This window comes from Sinocyclocheilus grahami, unplaced genomic scaffold (assembly GCF_001515645.1).
Source record: "Sinocyclocheilus grahami isolate Dianchi unplaced genomic scaffold, SAMN03320097.WGS_v1.1 scaffold2066.1, whole genome shotgun sequence".
Taxonomy (NCBI): Eukaryota; Metazoa; Chordata; class Actinopteri; order Cypriniformes; family Cyprinidae; genus Sinocyclocheilus; species Sinocyclocheilus grahami.
This window is the reverse complement of record NW_015507245.1, coordinates 50817-69058: the sequence shown is the minus strand read 5'-3', so window position 1 is coordinate 69058 and position 18242 is coordinate 50817. Positions and strand designations below refer to the sequence as shown.

At 39.8% G+C, this 18242-nt stretch overlaps 1 protein-coding gene across 1 annotated transcript in view; it reads left to right on the top strand.

Moving 5' to 3' along the window:
* The window catches only part of apbb1 (amyloid beta (A4) precursor protein-binding, family B, member 1 (Fe65)), a 45753-nt gene extending 28025 nt beyond the window's left edge, over positions 1-17728 (top strand). The window contains exons 4-14 of the mRNA XM_016260365.1: positions 2654-2844; positions 3014-3070; positions 3145-3221; positions 5133-5193; positions 5272-5418; positions 12026-12184; positions 14870-14942; positions 15126-15206; positions 15413-15528; positions 15640-15816; positions 17241-17728. Of these exons, the coding sequence (XP_016115851.1) occupies positions 2654-2844; positions 3014-3070; positions 3145-3221; positions 5133-5193; positions 5272-5418; positions 12026-12184; positions 14870-14942; positions 15126-15206; positions 15413-15528; positions 15640-15816; positions 17241-17405 (1304 nt within the window). The 3' untranslated portion in view covers positions 17406-17728. The remainder of the gene's footprint in view (positions 1-2653; positions 2845-3013; positions 3071-3144; positions 3222-5132; positions 5194-5271; positions 5419-12025; positions 12185-14869; positions 14943-15125; positions 15207-15412; positions 15529-15639; positions 15817-17240) is intronic.
* The last annotated feature ends 514 nt before the right edge of the window (positions 17729-18242 follow it).

The window sequence follows — 18242 nt, the reverse complement described above, 5'->3', positions numbered from 1 at the left end:
GTACACATAACGTATCAATCGTACTTACAGGTTGTGGTTCGGAGAGCTTGTTAGTCCAAATTAAGAAGATTAGAAGCCAATGAAGATAAAAGCCAAGATTAGAGAAGCAGTCCTTGGTAAAATGACATGCACACAACAAAAGGTTCGAATTGTATTTCTATGGTATTCTTGAACACAGCATCTTCTCAACATGATGTAAACACACTAACTAGCGGAAGTGTTTGTGGGCAGGTCAGACTCTGTAACCCCCGAGCAGGCGGGGATTATGCAAATGTGTTACCCAGTGACGTAACAGGCAAAAGATTCGCAAATATGACAACTCGTTAAGGCGATTCAGAATCGATTCACTCTTTTGAGAGACAATATCTTTATTTATCATGCACTTTTTTGGTTAACAACTTTGCAGATTGTTTTCATTTAAGGATAGCTACGTTATAAACTGCAAAAGAGATATTTTCAAAAACCTATATGACCTGCTCTTTAAATCAAGATACATTTAATCGAATGGCATAAGAAGTCTTGTTTTCTGTGAAATTCATCTAAATAAAAAACAAATCTGTCAGTAGTCTCAGAAAACTCAACTTAATTCAAAATAAATAAGTTTTCTGCACTGATTGCATTTTTCTTGGCCGATTGCGTTTTTTCTAAGAACCATATTTGATAGCATATTGTATATTTGACAGAGTTGCTGTATAACAAAATGGGTGTTATTTCCTTATGTTTAAAAATGAGCCTTTTTATCCCTAAATTTAATAAATTATCTTTTACATCAAATTCTTACACTGTTGTGATTAATTCAGTTAGAATTACCATTCAAAATAAATATGTATCAACAAACTCCTTCTTTGCACTGTAGAGGAAACAGAAGCTGCATCTGAAGTGGCATTAGACGTATTTACACAAACTGTTTAATGAAGTTAAGGTGCCATAAAGGCATTTACACTGCAAAATTGCAAATGCATAAATAATGTTATAAGATTAATGTTTTAAATCATTTTTTGAAGTTAGAAATGTTGGGAATAATGCAATGATACTTTTAAATATGAAACCAAACCATGGAGGCAAAAGACTATTTTAATGAGTGAGTCATTTAGTGGCTCAGATGTGAAAATCGTTTTTCTCTGCAAGCTTGTGAAAAAACTAGCCGCTCAGATTTTACTGTTTTTTTAAAATGTTTTATCAGAGTATCTGAGGAACGAACTGTAAAGGCCCATCCCTATTCTGGAAAATGGGGCAGGGAGCAGCAGCTCAATTGCATTTAAAGAGACATGCATGAAAACAGCCTGTTTCTGCTTCCACTCAAAATAGGCATTTTCAAAATGATATAATAAATGGTCTGTGGAGTATTTTGAGCTAAAACTTCACAGACACATTCTGGGGACGCCTGAGACTTATATTTCATACTGTAAAAAGGGCATAATAGGTCTCCTTTAAAGGGTTAGTTCACCCAAAAATGAAAATTCTGTCATTAATTACTCACCCTCATGTCGTTCGAAACCTGTAAGACCTTCGTTCATCCTCAGAACACAAATTAAGATATTTTTTATCAAATCTGAGCGCTCTCTGACCCTGCATAAACAGCAATGCAACTGCAATGTTCCCAGGTCCAGAAACTTAGCAAAGACATCGATAACACAGTCCATGTGACATCAGTGGTTCAACCGTAATTTTATGAAACTTCGCCATTTTGGAGAGTATCTCAGAACACATGCGCACGCTGTCTACTGAACATAAACAACGCTGATTACAATATGTTCTGGGGTACTCTCCAAAATGGCGGAAGACGTAACTCTGGGAGTAGAATTGTTGAATAAATTATGTTATTATTGTTTTCTTTGTGAACAAAAAGTATTCTCGTAGCTTCGTAAAATTAAAGCTGAGCCACTGATGTTACATAGACTGTTTTATCGATGTCCTTGCTACGTTTCTGGAGTTGCATTGCTGTCTATGCAGGGCCAGACAGCTCTCAGATCTTATCAAAGATATCTTAATTTGTGTTCTGAAGATGTACGAAGGTCTTACGGGTTTGGAATGACATAAGGGTGAGTAATTAATGACAGAATTTTCATTTTTGGGTGAACTAACCCTTTAAGCTTAAACTAACTTAATTTTGTTCAGTATTTCAAGATACTTTACATAAGCATCTGAATTACATATCTTGATTTAGGTATATTATGTGCATTCAGATCAACTATACTATTAATGATTCCCTACAGATGTTAGGGAATCAAGTGTTCGGTTGGTTGGATAATTGTCTCCGATCCGAAATGCAGCTAGACTGATACCTTCACATTATTTGGTTCACTACATTATTATTACACAGCTGAGAAGCATGTTGTGTAACTGGATCATGACCTGCTGACTTTTGTGCTGGCCTTCTAATTTTGTGCTGTAAAACAGGGATCCTCAAATCTGGCTCACGAGATCCACTTTCCTGCAGAGTTTAGCTCTAACCCTAATCAAATACACCTGAGCATGCTTATCAATGATCATTAGAAAATCACAGGATAGTTTGATCATGGTTGCCAGATTTGAGGATCCCTGCTGTAAAATGAAGGGTAACATTTTCTGATGTGCACATGCTATGCTGCCTGTGACTTACAGTGATTTTGATATGTTGATAAAGAATATCTCGTTTTATTGTTGGTTGTAGAGTCCTACTGGGATGGTAGTGCATTTGAAACAGACACGGACCTGCCCGCTGGTTGGATGCGTGTGCAGGACACATCAGGCACCTACTACTGGCACATTCCCACAGGTACCACACAGTGGGAGCCACCTGGGCCCCTAGAGGAGAGACCAGCCAGCACATCGCCTGCGGTCACACCTGCTGATGAGCCACAGGTGCACACACCTATTATACATCATCATAAACATTTCAACTTATAGAAAATTGTGTGCTGTTTATAATATTCCATTAATATAACATTATAGCTCTCAAGTTTCCCAACATTAGTGTCATTGTAACCATGCGAGTGCTGATGTCTTTAAACATGAACCCATTTGTATTTAGCTTACATGGAGCGGTGTTTCTCATCCAAGCACATTCAGTGAGGAAGAGCATTGGCAGGTAGGTTCGTAATGGAGTCACAGACAGTCTCATTCTGTTTTTGTAAGTCCATATAATGCTTATTTATTGTTTAGAAGGAGGATGTGGCTTCTGATGAAAGTCTGAAGGAGTTTGAGGGAGCGACTCTACGTTATGCCTCCATCAATCTCAGGTATAAGATTAGTTAAACAGCACAGACTCCTGAAGCGGAGCGTTACACAGTATTATGCCACATGTACATTTACATATTATCGCATTTATGAATTGGGCAGACGCTTTTTATCTAAAGCCACTTACGTTCAACTTAAGTTCTTAGTAATTGAGGCCACGCTGTCTACTGAACATAAACAACGCTGATTACAATATGTTCTGGGGTACTCTCCAAAATGGCGGAAGACGTAACTCTGGGAGTAGAATTGTTGAATAAATTATGTTATTATTGTTTTCTTTGTGAACAAAAAGTATTCTCGTAGCTTCGTAAAATTAAAGCTGAGCCACTGATGTCACATAGACTGTTTTATCGATGTCCTTGCTACGTTTCTGGAGTTGCATTGCTGTCTATGCAGGGCCAGACAGCTCTCAGATCTTATCAAAGATATCTTAATTTGTGTTCTGAAGATGTACGAAGGTCTTACGGGTTTGGAATGACATAAGGGTGAGTAATTAATGACAGAATTTTCATTTTTGGGTGAACTAACCCTTTAAGCTTAAACTAACTTAATTTTGTTCAGTATTTCAAGATACTTTACATAAGCATCTGAATTACATATCTTGATTTAGGTATATTATGTGCATTCAGATCAACTATACTATTAATGATTCCCTACAGATGTTAGGGAATCAAGTGTTCGGTTGGTTGGATAATTGTCTCCGATCCGAAATGCAGCTAGACTGATACCTTCACATTATTTGGTTCACTACATTATTATTACACAGCTGAGAAGCATGTTGTGTAACTGGATCATGACCTGCTGACTTTTGTGCTGGCCTTCTAATTTTGTGCTGTAAAACAGGGATCCTCAAATCTGGCTCACGAGATCCACTTTCCTGCAGAGTTTAGCTCTAACCCTAATCAAATACACCTGAGCATGCTTATCAATGATCATTAGAAAATCACAGGATAGTTTGATCATGGTTGCCAGATTTGAGGATCCCTGCTGTAAAATGAAGGGTAACATTTTCTGATGTGCACATGCTATGCTGCCTGTGACTTACAGTGATTTTGATATGTTGATAAAGAATATCTCGTTTTATTGTTGGTTGTAGAGTCCTACTGGGATGGTAGTGCATTTGAAACAGACACGGACCTGCCCGCTGGTTGGATGCGTGTGCAGGACACATCAGGCACCTACTACTGGCACATTCCCACAGGTACCACACAGTGGGAGCCACCTGGGCCCCTAGAGGAGAGACCAGCCAGCACATCGCCTGCGGTCACACCTGCTGATGAGCCACAGGTGCACACACCTATTATACATCATCATAAACATTTCAACTTATAGAAAATTGTGTGCTGTTTATAATATTCCATTAATATAACATTATAGCTCTCAAGTTTCCCAACATTAGTGTCATTGTAACCATGCGAGTGCTGATGTCTTTAAACATGAACCCATTTGTATTTAGCTTACATGGAGCGGTGTTTCTCATCCAAGCACATTCAGTGAGGAAGAGCATTGGCAGGTAGGTTCGTAATGGAGTCACAGACAGTCTCATTCTGTTTTTGTAAGTCCATATAATGCTTATTTATTGTTTAGAAGGAGGATGTGGCTTCTGATGAAAGTCTGAAGGAGTTTGAGGGAGCGACTCTACGTTATGCCTCCATCAATCTCAGGTATAAGATTAGTTAAACAGCACAGACTCCTGAAGCGGAGCGTTACACAGTATTATGTCATATGTGCATGTACATTTATTGCATTTATGAATTGGGCACACACTTTTTATCTAATGTCACTTACGTTGCATTCAACTTAAGTTCTTAGTAATTGAGGCCATGATCTTGGCCTTGTTCGTGCCAGGCTCTGCTGTTTGAGCAAAAGGAGCATTGATCCTTCTCTCTGTGTCATCTTCCTGTTGTGTGCAGTTTTTCTCAGTCTGAGGAGGAAGAGGAACAGACTTATTTCAGCAGCAATGAGGGGGCAAAGGTAAAGCACACAGGTGACTGACCACATACACTACATCAAGATGCTTGTTTTCTCAATGTTTGCTTGTGTGTTATGCAGTGTTTTGCAGTGCGCTCTCTGGGCTGGGTGGAGATATCGGAAGAGGAGATGGCTCCTGGCAGGAGTAGTGTTGCCGTTAATAACTGTATCCGACAGCTGTCCTACCAGAAACACAATCTAGATGACACCGCTGGCATCTGGGGCGAGGTTTGTGCATATGTGTGCAAATCAAGAATTTTTTTGTTTTCACAAAGCAACATTATTAATGCATTTCACAAAATTGTTATCTTTTTTTTTGGTTTCATATAAGAACAGAATTAACATTGCTTAATTTTCTAAAATGTAAGATAAATGAAATAACTATCTTTAGCAAAAGAAACCGCAACGTAAGTCTAACGGTGTTCTTCAGAAAAATTCTCCAGGTCCTGCACGCTCTTTGGTTTTCCAGCATCTTCTGCATATTTGTCCCCTTGCCAACAGTAACAGTATGACGATCTTTTCACACCGAGCTGCAAAACATTCACTGATGCTCAAGAAGGCAAAATTATGCTTTAAGAGCTGGGGGTGTAAGAACATATATACGTTCACATTTAAATTTGGGGATGGAAAAAGTCTCAGGTTACTTGCTTTACCCATATTACGCAGGGTGCTGTGTAGCGATGATGCTGTGGGAATGCCCCTTGGGTGTGCCAGTTGTCTGAAGCCCATTTAGAATCACGCCAATTCATTGGCTGATGGCGCGAGCACCACCTTGGTGACGCTACGTCACTCACTCTAATACTAGTGAACACGCCATCCGCTCCTCAGTTTTCCTACCATAGAAGTTCAGTCTGCTGCACAAGGAGTTTTGTAGTGAATGCAGCGTCTTTTTCCCTATTCGGAGAACATGGGTTACTCAAGTAACCAGAGACGATTTCTTTCATAGGTTCAATCAATGCTGCATAGCGATGATGCAATGAGAACGATATTCCACACACGCCAAGCTAAGCACTGCCACATCTGGCCTGAAATAAATTTGGGCAGGCTAAAACCAAATGGCTAATTCAAGCAGAAAGAACCCGGAGCCGCATCTAAATCCTGGCCTGGGCTGTAAAAATGCCTTAACAAAGCCAGGAGCACACTCCATGCATGACTCACTCACAGAGAGAGCCTGCAAATCCTCTACACACTTAAGAGAAGCCAATGCCAACAAGTAGGGGTGGGCGATATGACCAAAATCTTATATCACGATAGGACTAATTTCATATCACGATAACAATACATATCACTATATAGTTATTTTTTTTTCTTTTAAAAAGGTTTTTATGATATTAAAATCTTTGATACCATAGAATTTTCGTAATCCTTGTCACCAATGTCAATATCAAACTAATACAAGCCTAAAAAGAGACAAAAAACCCCCTCAAGCTCACTGAAGATGAATAAACAGTCAGTGATGAAATAAGGATAAGAAACGAATTGCAAGAAATAGGACAAAAAACTACTTATTCAACTAAATAAGAAACGCTACATACATTGTGTAAATTTAGTCTTCACTGTGTTAATTATATCTATCTATCTAGATAGGTTAGTAATCTATCTAGGTTTTCTCTCACTGTTGTTTGATTAATATGAATGGCAGACGGGACGAATATTGGACAGCTTCCCCTTTAAGACCGAAGTCCAGATCTAATATACTGTTCAAATGCATTTTCTTTTTCAGCTGTTTACTCTCCCTTAAGACCTAAATAACTGTGTTTATGAGGATACTTGCAAAGACAGGGATTATGACGAATATAAGTGTGTTTATGTAATCGTTCAAAGCCAATAAAGCGGCAAAAAATGCGCGTTCCTCTCACACAGAAACAGAGACGACGGCACACGCATATAGCTCTGTTGTATCTGTTTCAATGGCTTAAAACCGGTTGTTTTAAAACTGCAGTGCTTAAAAACGTGTGTCTATGCTACAGATGTAGTCCCTCGTTTAGGAACGAGCTCCTCGTTTTGTCCTGGCTGGTCGTTCTCTTGGTTCTGTTTCCCCTTCACGCCCTGTGATGGCGTGTAAAGATCGCAGTCATCCAAATGATGAAAGTATTAATGTAAACAATGCATTTTGCGACACCACAAAATAAACGATAGATCATAACATGAAACGATAGACCTTTTATTTCGTTTATCCGATATATATTGTCATATCGCACAGCCCTACCAACAAACGTCGCCTTAAGAGTCAAAATTCAGTCGGAAGCTCACTCCAAAAGCTCAAAAGGCAACTCTGATTAGCCCTCCAGGACAATAAAGCTGCATTCTGTAACTTTTGGCGCTCTAGCGGTTATTAAACAGAACTGTGTGAGTCTTGTGGAAGAACATTGTAGCCGGAGCTACTTCTCTCTGTTTATGTCTATGACGAATCACGCAGGTACTGGGCTACTCCGCACTACAACCCAGTTCCAGTCTGAAATAGTCTGAATATAAAAACTTATTATAGGTGTACCGTAGTGATACAGGATAAGCCAAAAACATTGTTTGGTAAATGGATTCATGATGTACTCGCTTATTATATTAATTCTGACTCCAAAAGCTCAAAAGGCAACTCTGATAAGCCCTCCAGGACAATAGACAAGTCCCAGGGGAGTGTAGGGCTCAAAGCCTAACTCCAGGCATGAACAAAGAGACCAGATGATGCCTACCTAAGGGGGCTCCGTCCGAATCCCGACGAGCAGCGATAGCTGTGACATAAACCCTCAAAGCCACTCCAACCGCAAACCACTTCTGCAAAAAGTGTAGCACTGAACCAATCGGGCAGTTGACTGGATCTACTACATGAGCCAAACACCAAGACCCAAAAACATTCCACTTGGAAAAAATAAAGCCTCCTAGTGGAAGGTTACAACTGATCACCCTTAATCGACCACACTCACAGCCTCCAAATCTCGGGCCAAAGGTGCCAGATCCTGAAGAATGTCCCTGTGACGAGACACCAATTCCCTGGGTTGGGCCAGGATCCAGCCGGCAGTCATATCATCCTGTAGCCCAAGACTGGTTGCCCACTGAAGCTCAGCAGGGCTGAGCCTGGTCAGTAACTGGATGGGAGACCTCCTGGGAAAACTAAGTTGCTGCTGGAAGTGGTGTTAGTGAGGCCAGCAGGGGGTGCTCATCCTGTGGTCTGTGTGGGTCCTAATGCCCTAGTATAGTGACAGGGACACTATACTGTCAACAAGCACCGTCCTTTGGATGAGACGTTAAACCGAGGTCCTGACTCTCTGTGGTCATTAAAAATCCTTAAAAAAAGTCTTTCGAAAAGAGTAGAGGTGTGAAATTTGCCCATTGGCCTCTGATCATCATGGCCTCCTAACAATCCCCATATCTACTGATTGGCTTCATCACTCTGCCTCCTCTCCACCAATAAGCTGGTGTGTGGTGGGAGTTCTGGCGCACTATGGCTGCCGTCGCATCATCCAGGTGGATGCTGCACACTGGTGGTGGATGAAGAGATACCCCCTGACAATGTAAAGGGCTTTGAGTGCCTAGAAAAGCGCTATATAAATGTAATAAATAATCATCCAGCCTCAGCAGGGCCACAGCAGCATCCATGTACTTTAGGGCCTTCCGCACCGCGGGAACCTTTTCATAGTACCAGAACTAATTGTGGAACTACCCACTTTTTGGCATTTTTGCACCACCGGAACTGGGTGCGATTTTAGTACCGGACTGCCTTTGTCGAGAATCAAATTAGCTCCTACTCCGGAGCAGGGTCTAACCAGCACAACTGGTACTAATCGTGATGCAAGTAGACATTGATTGGCCAAACGCATACGAAAACACCCTCACCCGCCATGTTTTATAACGCCGTGTAAACATACTGTAAACAGTGTGTCAACTTATTTTTTAAGTATGGAGAACAGCGATAGATGGACGGACGCTGAAGTGCAGGCACTTGTAGCAAATGTAGCACTGCCAGTTGTCGTTGGAGATTCTTAGTCCTCCTTTCCGTTCTTTCAATCGCTTTACGTATACGTCGACTTTCCATGTCCATTATTGTGAAACCCGCAAGACACAACAAAAACCACTCCGATCACAGCGTCCTCCATCCTCCTGTTGTTAACGTTGTTCTTCTTTGTTTCTGTTATTGAATGCCGCGCACAAATGACATCGCTGTCGACCGGCTTACGTCACTTCTTGGTACACACCGTTGGTGCGAATGCAACCCTTTAAATGGTACTGGGAAATAGTTCGCGCAAAATCGTCCCAGTACTTTAGTACTGTACATTTAGTTCTGGAACTAAAGTGGTGCGAAAGGCCCTTTTGTGAAAGTCTGTGGAACCAAAGCCAGACCAAAAGGCATAACCTGATATTGGTACGCCTCTCCCCGTGAGGCAAACCTGAGCAACCTTCTGTGTCACTGAACAACCTGAATATAAAAATAAGCATCCTTCAGGTCTACTACAGTGATGAACTTTGTAAAGGTAAAAATTCAAGTGAGACAGATCCTGGATGCGGCACAGTCCTCTGTCTTTCTTCAGGACAAGAAAATAATTACTGAAAAAGCTGTCATTCATGTCCGAAGGAGGAACCTTGCTCCTTTGAGAAGGAGCGAAGTCACTTCTGAAGACTGGGTTTATCTAAATGCTTCAATGCAATCCACTTATGCGGGCGCTGACGGAAATAAATCGGCTTTTACGTTGAGTTTCATCACTTTTGTAGCAACTGCAACACTGTCTGAAGCTGCTTATTTTCAAATAATTTAGATTTTGCTGAATTATGATGTTGTGTTTTTGTTCTGTCTGTCCTGCTGCATCCTGGATCCCAGGGAGAGGTAGTGTGTTACTGTATTGTATTGTTTGTTAGCTTTTGTATACTTATTACAATACCAAGTGTAATGCACCCAAAAATGAAATTTCATTATTTTCTCACCCGTGTGTCGATTAGACTTTCCTCTGTTTAACACAAAAGGACAATTTTGGAGGAATATTTATGTCACTCTTTTACATTCAACAACTGTTCATACAAACATACCACAGCTGTTAAGCTTCTAAAAACAATGTAAATGTATCATGCACTATATTCTTTTTCTTCTGAATGCATGTGATGGCTTTGTGTGATGAGCAGAAGTTATTCCCTGAAAATCTTCCCCTCTAGTGCAGCTCTCAAATATTATTTTCTGTTCTGCATGTCTAAACTGAATTAGTTTGAGAGCTTCAGAAAAAATAAGATTTGGATAATATAATATTAATATAAATGTTTTTATTTATTATTTATTGAAACTTGAAAATTGTGGTGACTGAACTACTGTTGTCTGGAAAAGATCTGTGTAAAGATTCAAAGTGTCACCTTGATGACATTCATTAGCATATTCATGACATCACATCAATGTATTGTATTTGCATTCTGCGTATTGTCAGCCCTTTACAGCTCTCTGCTTCCTTTCTACTCTGTGCATAACATATTGTTAGTATAATATAGTGACTGAATTGTGGTCCATTAAGTCTAAATATTAACCAGCAGTAACTTCCAGGTCATTTACAAGTTGCTGCTCTGTACTGCTAAAATACAGATTTGTGGTTTCTGACTAAATTACCATACACTTGACATGCTAAAGACAGTGGTAGTGCTGTGATATACTTACATGGCTAGATGTAAAATTGTCAGCAGTGCAGAGTGCATCAGACTATATATATTTAATTAAATCACTTTCTTTTGTCATTTGGTAATCGCACTAAGCCATATTGTAATTTCTATTGCAATATGTGTATTAGTTGTCCAACCCTAGTTGACAAACTAATAACTATTTAAATATATTAACTTATAGAAGTATTTCACTATTTTTATATAACAATATATTACAGTTAAAAATATGATTAATGTCAAATTCACTTAGAGGTATTAGTCTTACTCCACATTTTGGGAATGATTTCCCAAAATTGTACAAACAAGAATTAGAGCAAACGCAAGATGTTTCCTTTCATAGGTTTACTTCGGCACTACATCAACAGCTGACGCTAACAAACCCTTGGATTTGACGATAGTCTGAAGCTTGTATAGAATAATGCCTATTTATTGGCAGATAATACTAGCACCATCCACTGAGGCATTGCGTCACTGACACCTCATAAGGACGAGCTTGTGCTGATTTCTCTTCAGGAAGACGAATCATCTGTCAGTGGATGCAGCATTATATATCGGAGTATGGATTTTGGGAGTTTTCTTATAGTTAGTGGTTCACACTCAGAGGTCCTCGCTCCATAGAGTGGATATGTTGGCATTTGTGCCCAAGTTCAGAAGCTCTCAAAGCGTTAATCTTTTGGATGCAATGATGTCCGTCCAGCCAGAGACTCGGTTCAAGTTGTATGAGCGTGTTCTTACGACCGTAGTGCATAATAATTTTGATTAATCGTGCAGCCCTACTTTGGGCTGAGGAGTATCGTTGGAAGATATCTGTGTGGCGGTGTGATGGTATAGTGTCGGCTACTGCTGCAGTGTCAAAGTATACCTTTGAAAGGGAATGTCTTGGTTACATATGTAACCTTGATTCCCTGAATAGAGAACAAAACGCTGTGTAGCTGGCCATACTACATATCTGCTTGGTTTCCTTCATATGAAATAGAGTCCACATTCTTAAAAGGCATCAGAGAAGAAACGCCTCAGTGAGCAGAGTTAGCACTATCTGCCAATAAAATGTCATGACTCTTTATGGGCTCAAGCGTGTTCCCATAGCATCAGCCATAATATTGCATCTCGTTTCCTATTCAGGGACCCAAGGTTTCACACACATACAAGACATTTGTTACTGTGCGTGCATGTGTTTATGGGTGTGTGGATAAATTGAAGTGATGAGACAAACATAAACATATGCATGTTGTCATTTGTCGCTTACTACAGGGACTTTGCATATGTGGCACGAGACAAGTTGACTCACGTGCTCAAGTGTCATGTATTTCGGTGTGACACCCCTGCAAAGAACATCGCCACAAGCCTGCATGACATCTGCTCAAAGGTGAGGACATCATAGCTGCTGGCTAAAAATACTCATATTCTTGATTAAATATCATAGACATTGTGCACTGTGCTGTAGTGTCCAAAATTTTCTACATTTATTGAAACGGCAATGTGTCGAGTGTTTAAAGGAATAGTTCAAAAACGAAAGTTCTGTCATCATTTACTCACAGGTTTGGATTAAGTGGAGGGTATGATTCTTTTTTCAAAATTTTTAAATATTTTGAGAAATTTTGATGCCAAACAGTTGATCGTAGCCATTGAATTTCCTAGCATTTTTTTCTATTCTGTGTAAGTCATTGGCTACAACATTCTTCAAAATATCTTGTTTTGTGCTCAACAGAAGAAACTTAGGTTACACTTTTTGATAGTCCACTTTAGACATTCTACTAACTATAAGTAACTTTGCAACTACATGTAGCTGCAAATTAATGAGAATTAGTTGACATGTCTACTAACTCTCAGAGTGGACTGTTAGGTTTGGTTTAGGGTTAGTAGAATACGTTGACATATACTTTCAAAGTTTCTCATAGTCAGTGTGTTGTATGTTGTGGAACCATCAAAATAAAGTGTTAGAAGATATTAAGCAGACAGTCTACTAATACTCGAATGACTGCTAGTTGACATGTAGTTGCAAAGTTACTTACTGTTAGTAATCTGAAGTGGACTATAATAAAACCCTGAAACTTACACAGGTTTGATAACTGGAGGCTAATCAGAAAACTTATTCAAAATGAGGCGATTAATAGTATGTGATGTAGCTGACAAACCTACATATACAAAAATGAAATGTGAAATAAATATGGGTACAAGTGTTGGCAAAAGTACTGACTTTGGTACCAGTCGGTACTGCAATTTAAAAAAAAAGTCAATTTCCCGCTAACATTTGAGCCCTGTTGAGCAGATTCTTAAACAACGCTAATTGGCCATAGTGTTCATGTGCTCAATACATGTCTACTAACTCTCAGAGTGGACTGTTAGGTTTGGTTTAGGGTTAGTAGAATACGTTGACATATACTTTCAAAGTTTCTCATAGTCAGTGTGTTGTATGTTGTGGAACCATCAAAATAAAGTGTTAGAAGATATTAAGCAGACAGTCTACTAATACTCGAATGACTGCTAGTTGACATGTAGTTGCAAAGTTACTTACTGTTAGTAATCTGAAGTGGACTATAATAAAACCCTGAAACTTACACAGGTTTGATAACTGGAGGCTAATCAGAAAACTTATTCAAAATGAGGCGATTAATAGTATGTGATGTAGCTGACAAACCTACATATACAAAAATGAAATGTGAAATAAATATGGGTACAAGTGTTGGCAAAAGTACTGACTTTGGTACCAGTCGGTACTGCAATTTAAAAAAAAGTCAATTTCCCGCTAACATTTGAGCCCTGTTGAGCAGATTCTTAAACAACGCTAATTGGCCATAGTGTTCATGTGCTCAACAGATATGACTGTGATTGACTACTATGATCATCACTTCACACTCTTCACCAAGCGCTCACACAGAAGCACACGGGAGTTTTTGAAAACCGCGTCTATAGACACGTCTTTCAAACGATCCTATGTGATTCTGTGTGAGCGCTCCGCTTGTTGTCTTCGAAACATTTTTGTCGTTTGGTTTCTGCGTCGACCTGCGTTAAACAGGCAGTGGCTCAACAGGCATCGATGTAAAATCTGTGGGCGGGGCTAAACAGGCAGCGATGTAAAATCTGTGGGCGGGGCTAAACAGCCAGCGATGTTGAAACTGTGGGCAGGGCTAAACAGGCAGCGATGATGAAACTGTGGGCGGGGCTAAACTGGCAGCGATGTTGAAACTGGGCGGGGCAAAACTGGCAGCGATGTTGAAACTGGGCGGGGCTAATCAGGCAGCGATGTTGAAACTGTGGGCGGGGCTAAACAGGCAGAAACTGTGGGCAGGGCTAAACAGGCAGCGAAGTAGAAGCAGGCATTGATCTTCTGCGGAGGTGGTGCTTATCCACACTATTACATCATAGTTGTACATCCCACAAGCTGTTGTTTTGCCAGTCTGGCTTCAATATAAGCTGTTTTTAGACTAATGAGAAAGTTTTGAGTTCTGAAACTTACAGGATGTTTTTACAGTACAGTGACCTCTTATATGTCAAAAGATCAAAGGAATTTTGATTTCTCAGTTCATGACCCCTTTAAAGCTATAGAGCTGACCACCTCTGCAGAGATTCTCCTGCTGCTTGGCAGAGACATCGTCCATCTGGGTATAGGCATATGACTGTATCAAATTTTCATGTTGCGAAATATTACTTTATTGTATGTAAAAGTTAAAAAAATTCTCACAGATTAAAGTGCAAAAGAATTATAAAGACCAACAAGTAACACTTTATGATAAAATCTCATTAGTTAACCTTAGTTAATGCATAGTAATGAGCAATAGCTACATTTGCTTCAGAAGTCATTCATCTTTGTTAAAAAAATAGCCTACAACTGTTAGTTCATTAAATAAAACAATTGTAACTTTTGATTTTAACAACGTGATACACTAGGTGTTTTTCTAGTCATTTATTTTTACTCTGTATACACAAGTATCAGTATTTCTATTTGTAGTTAACACCTGTGTGTCTTACTCTTTTATATCAGTTTGGACTGCTGATGCAATTATGTCCATGTGTTTTGTTTTATATTGTTTTGTCTTGTGTATATCCCTAGATAATGGCCCAGAGGAAGTCGTCCAGCAGACTGAACACTGACCCCTCAAGACTTAGGGACATCCCCTTCCAGGGTAACTTATGACATGAATTTTGCTTTTGTTTGTGGACGGTCTGCAGTACAGTATGTAACTGTTGACTGTTGGGTTTGACTACACGTGTGCATCAGATATTTCTCCCTCCTTCTCAAGTGAGTACTGTAATGGATAATAATGAAATGATACCATTAAGACTGAATCAGATCTTTATTCCTTCAGAGTTCCCAGCTCCCAAGAACGAGCTGGTCCAGCGCTTCCAGGTGCGGTACTTGGGTCGTGTGCCAGTGACAAAGCCAGCTGGTAGGGAGTCCTCATTAACTGCTATTATACGGCACTGCATTATACTATTATACACAAAGTACAAGTTTTACCTGCATTTTCCCCATTTTTGTGTAGCTATGTCATACACTGTAAGCACTTAAAATAGCATGTATGCATTTCATGTTTAAATCAAAGTTAGCTGCCTGAAATTGAAGTTGAGTCGTGTCTGTATCTGTCTCTTGAAGGCGTGGATGTGATTAATGTAGCATTGGAGAATGCTCTTAACGGCAAAGACAAGGAGGATTGGACACCTGTGACTGTGAACGTGGCGTCCGCTACACTCACTATTCTGAATTCTGAGGTCAGGTTTCTGTTTGTTGACATTATGCGGTACTTGAGTATTATATGTAATGCTGTATCATAAAAATTTTATTAGATAACCACACTGATATTTCTTGTCTCATTGTCACAGACGGAGGAAGTTCTTTCTGAATGTCGTGTGCGTTTCCTGTCATTTATGGGAGTTGGGAAGGATGTGCACACGTTTGCATTCATAATGGCAGAGGGACCTGGAGACTTTATATGTCACATGTTCTGGTGTGATCCAAACGCTGCAAGTCTAAGTGAGGCTGTACAGGCCGCCTGTATGGTGAGTAAGGACGAGTTTGATCTACATGATCAAATCAAATCAGTCATATAGCACAAATAAAAACAACAGTAGATGACCATTGTGCTGAACAAAAAAGACAAAGGATAAAAATCTAAAAAAAGAGAGTAAAAAAAACTACAAAGCAATCATAAAGTTTACATCAAGATCAGAAAATTCAACTTTAAAAATCAAAAGAAGTTGTAAACCTGAGAGAAAAGGTAAGTTTTGAACTTAGATTTAAATTCAGACTCTCTGGAGATTAATCTCAAGGATAAACAAAATAAAAGCTCGGACACCCCTCGACTTGAGTCTAGGGGCCTCATTTATAAAATGTTGCACAGAAACCATCCTAAATTTGAACTTGCGATCATCTCTCAAATATGCGTACGTGTGATTCATAGAATGAACATATGCACAGAAAACACACCTACGCCTCTCAGATGTGAAATCTATGAATCGTAAATGATCTTGAACTTGTGCGCAACTGAATGGTTTCAGCTCTCTGCCTTGTAAACTCCTAATTAATGTCATTAACATAAAAGATCATCCAAATGCTTTAATTCAAAACAGCGAGCTGCAAGAACAGCTTACATTTTCTTGTTGGAGTACTGCAGGTTTCTGGAAAAGTGAGTACGTCTGCTCAGACCGTGATGTGACGCTAAACACTTTTCCACGTCAAAGACCCTTTTTACAAATATTGAACGCTGGCGTGGATTTTTTTTCCGGAGTGACGCACACTTTATAACCGAGGCCCTAAATCTCAGAAGCAACAGCAATCTTTGTTGAGATGACCTTAATGACAGAGCTTTAAAAACAAAAAGTAAAATTTTGAAATCAATTCTATAACAAATCGGCAGCCAGTGCAAAGAGTGTAATACTGGGGAAATGTTTCACAATACTTCTTGAAGAGCATGAACACTGTGATTTTTAAGTCATTTATTGCTGGCCCCTCCGCTACAGCTCTCAAATCCCAATTGTGTATGCACTTTTTTTTTAAAGGTTAAAGTAATGCCAGACACTGTTGGTTATTTGCTTCCTCTTTGCTCTCTACTGTAATATATACTAAAGGCAAAGAACACCAATAATAAATATAAGAAAGTGTGCAACACTAGCCACGAACTCCCCAATCTCTTCCACATGTGCAGTGAAGAATTAATTTAACTTGCAGTAAACAGTCCCTCTCCCAAATGTAAAACATTTCTGTTGGTCTGGCTCAAGCAGTGGAGCATGATTTGCTAGTGTTTGGGGACTGACCGGGGTTTTTGGGGAGACTTGTTTGATGTTTTTTGGGTGCAGAAGCTACAGTTCAGTTTTACAGTTCAAGTTTAAATAAGATTACAGAGTATAATCTGACAACCCTAGTTCAAGCTGAAATATGTTGCTATAATATTTAGAGTTTCAATGATGTATTCCATCATTCACAGCTGAGGTATCAGAAGTGCCTGGACGCTCGGCCCCCCAGCAGTGGCAGCTCTTGTCTGCCCGGCCCGCCTGCTGACTCCGTCGCCCGCAGGGTCGGATCCAGTGTGAAGAAGGGTGTTCAGAGTCTGCTGGGTAGCTTCAAGAGGTCTGGATCCCAGACACCCTAAAAAGGAAAACACTTCCTCCGCAGCGCTCACTGCAGATATGTTTGTTCTGTGTGTTTGTATGGGTCGTTCACACCACTGCGACTGTCCTCCTGCGGTCAGCGTGCAATAGGAACCAGAGGACACTCAAGTTACATTGCCAGATATTCCATCGTTACAATTACATTTTCATTTGCTTTTTCTGTGTGTGTTTACATTTGCAGATGTAGTGTAGAGGTGATTTAGCACTACTGGGTTTGAATGTGATTTACCCAATTGGATTTTCAGTGTAATCGATGTTATGTGGACTACACTCTCTAATGACACTAATCATTAGTCAAGATATCTGCAAATATGAGACAAAATTACAGAATGTCATATTTTATTATTGGGTGTTTCAACATGTTTTACCAAATAAAAAGCACAGCACTTTTAGAGTTCATCCCACTATCTGATGTGAGCATAAGTATTGGGACAGATGAACGTAAGCCAGATGTAAAGATATAAAGTTATTTAGTTGCAGATCCCTTGTATGCAATCAGAGCCTTGCGTCTGTGACCCATAGACTTCACCAGACTCTTGGTCTAATCCATTGAAATGCTTTCCCCAGTCTTTAATGCAGTCAATTCCAACTGTTGCTTGTTTTGGGGAGTTTCTGCCTTTAGTCTCCTCTTCAGCTGGTGAAATTCATGTTCAGTCAGATTTCAATCTGGAGATTGATTTGGGCAATCTAAGACTTTCCGTTTCTTTGCCCTGATAAAGTCCTTGACAACTAGCAGGGTGTTTTGGGTCATTGTCCTGATGCAATGTGAAGTGCTTTCTGATGAATCTAGTGGCATTTTCTTGATTATTGGTAGCCAA